This window comes from Equus caballus, chromosome 1 (assembly GCF_041296265.1).
Source record: "Equus caballus isolate H_3958 breed thoroughbred chromosome 1, TB-T2T, whole genome shotgun sequence".
NCBI lineage: Eukaryota > Metazoa > Chordata > Mammalia > Perissodactyla > Equidae > Equus > Equus caballus.
Genome location: NC_091684.1, coordinates 169,654,387 through 169,656,179, shown reverse-complemented (window position 1 = coordinate 169,656,179; position 1,793 = coordinate 169,654,387). Strand labels below are relative to the sequence as shown.

The 1,793-nt window shown below is 42.7% G+C and overlaps 1 protein-coding gene across 1 annotated transcript; it reads right to left on the bottom strand.

Annotated features, from left to right (window-relative positions):
- Positions 1–499: 499 nt before the first annotated feature.
- Positions 500–1,435, bottom strand: OR11G2G (olfactory receptor family 11 subfamily G member 2G). The gene has a single exon (XM_005603378.3). The coding sequence runs from the start codon at positions 1,433–1,435 to the stop codon at positions 500–502; it is 936 nt and encodes a 311-aa protein (XP_005603435.2).
- Positions 1,436–1,793: the final 358 nt, after the last annotated feature.

The window sequence follows — 1,793 nt, the reverse complement described above, 5'->3', positions numbered from 1 at the left end:
TTAAAAAAATTGAGGCACGGTGGGAAAAAGGATAGATAATCAAGAACCAAGAGAAGAAATAAATAACAGACACATACTCACAGGTGATTGAGATTTTAGTCAATACTAGGATGAACAATTATCTTAATAAAACCAATTTGTTCTAACCAGAAAATAAATTAAATACAATTTTTGTAAATGTTTGTAAGTAAGTTAAATACAATTGTGGGCTCTAATTGCCCAGAGCCTTTTTTTCTTTATGAGGAAGATTGGCTCTCAACTAACATCTGTTGCCAATCTTCCGCTTTTTGCTTGAGGAAGATTTTTGTTGAGCTAACATCTGTGGCAATCTTCCTCTATTTTATATGTGGGATGCTGCCACAACATAGCTTGATGAGCCATGTGTAGGTCTGCACCCAGGATGCGAACCCATGAAGTCCAGGCCGCTGAAGCAGAGCATTTGAACTCAACCACTATGCCACCAGGTCAGCCCCTGAAGAGCCTTTTTGGTCAACACTTTTCATATCCCCAGAAATTTCTCCAGGGCCTTTTTCATCTCTTTGTTCCTAAGACTATATATCACAGGGTTAAGGAGTGGGGTCACAACAGAATAAAACAGAGTCACAATCTTCTGTGTTCCAGCTTCATGCTCAGTTGTTGGGCTCCCATACATGACCAGTACTGAGCCATAGAACAGTGAAACCACAGCCAGATGAGACCCACAGGTGGAGAAAGCCTTTCTTCTCCCAGCTGCTGAAGGGACTTTCAATACAGCTCGGAGGACCAGAGCATAGGAACACATGATACAGAGGAAGGGAATGATGAGGGGCAGAGGACTTAACATGGAGAAGACAAGCTCTACCATAGGAGCTTTCCTGCAAGTGAGTGACATTAGAGGACCTGGGTCACAAAGGAAGTGGTCAATAATCCTAGATCCACAGAAGGACATCTGGGAGGTGATGATGATGGGAATCAAGAACCAGAGGAAACCAAGTACCCAGCAGCTGACCACAAGATTGGTGCAGAGACGTCCAGTCATCAGAGTGGGGTAATGTAGAGGCCAGCAGATGGCAAGGTATCGATCAAATGCCATAATAGCCAAGAAAAAGCATTCTGTAGAACCCAAGGAGAAGAAAAAGTAGAACTGCAGAAAGCATCCAGAGAAGGAGATGACCTTGGCATCAGAGAGGAAGTTAGCCAACATGTTGGGGACAGTGGAGGTGACGTAGCAGATCTCCAGGAAGGAGAAGTTGGCGAGCAGGGTGTACATGGGGGTGTGGAGTCTCTGATCCCAGCGCACAGCACAGATGATGGAACCATTGCCCATGAGGGTCAGGAGGTAGACAACAGAGAAGAGCAGAAAGAGGAGGATCTGCCCCTCCCTGGGGCAAGGGAAGCCCAGGAGGATGAAGCCAGTGATAGTGCTGGAGTTGCTGAGACTGTTGGAGATTTTCATGTGTCTGTGAGCTGTGTAAGGGCCAGCAAATATCATATGGCTCTGTATAAACAGATGGAGAACAAGATTTATATTTAAACCATCTTAAGATAGAAAATAAAGACATATCAATAGCTAGTTTTTTCTTTAAAACTGAAATATTGACCTGGATTGCTTCTTTATTCTCAATTACAGTTTCATTACGACTCAAATAACTTTTGACGGGAAGTGATAAGTTCTTGAAGGAGTGTTGTAGAGGTGTTTGAAGATTATATTAGACTTCACAATTAATAGAGTATCTATTTATCAACTATCTCTGTACCTATCTATCCATTCTCACAAAAATGGTATTTCTACCATTTTCAGAAGAGGTGACATC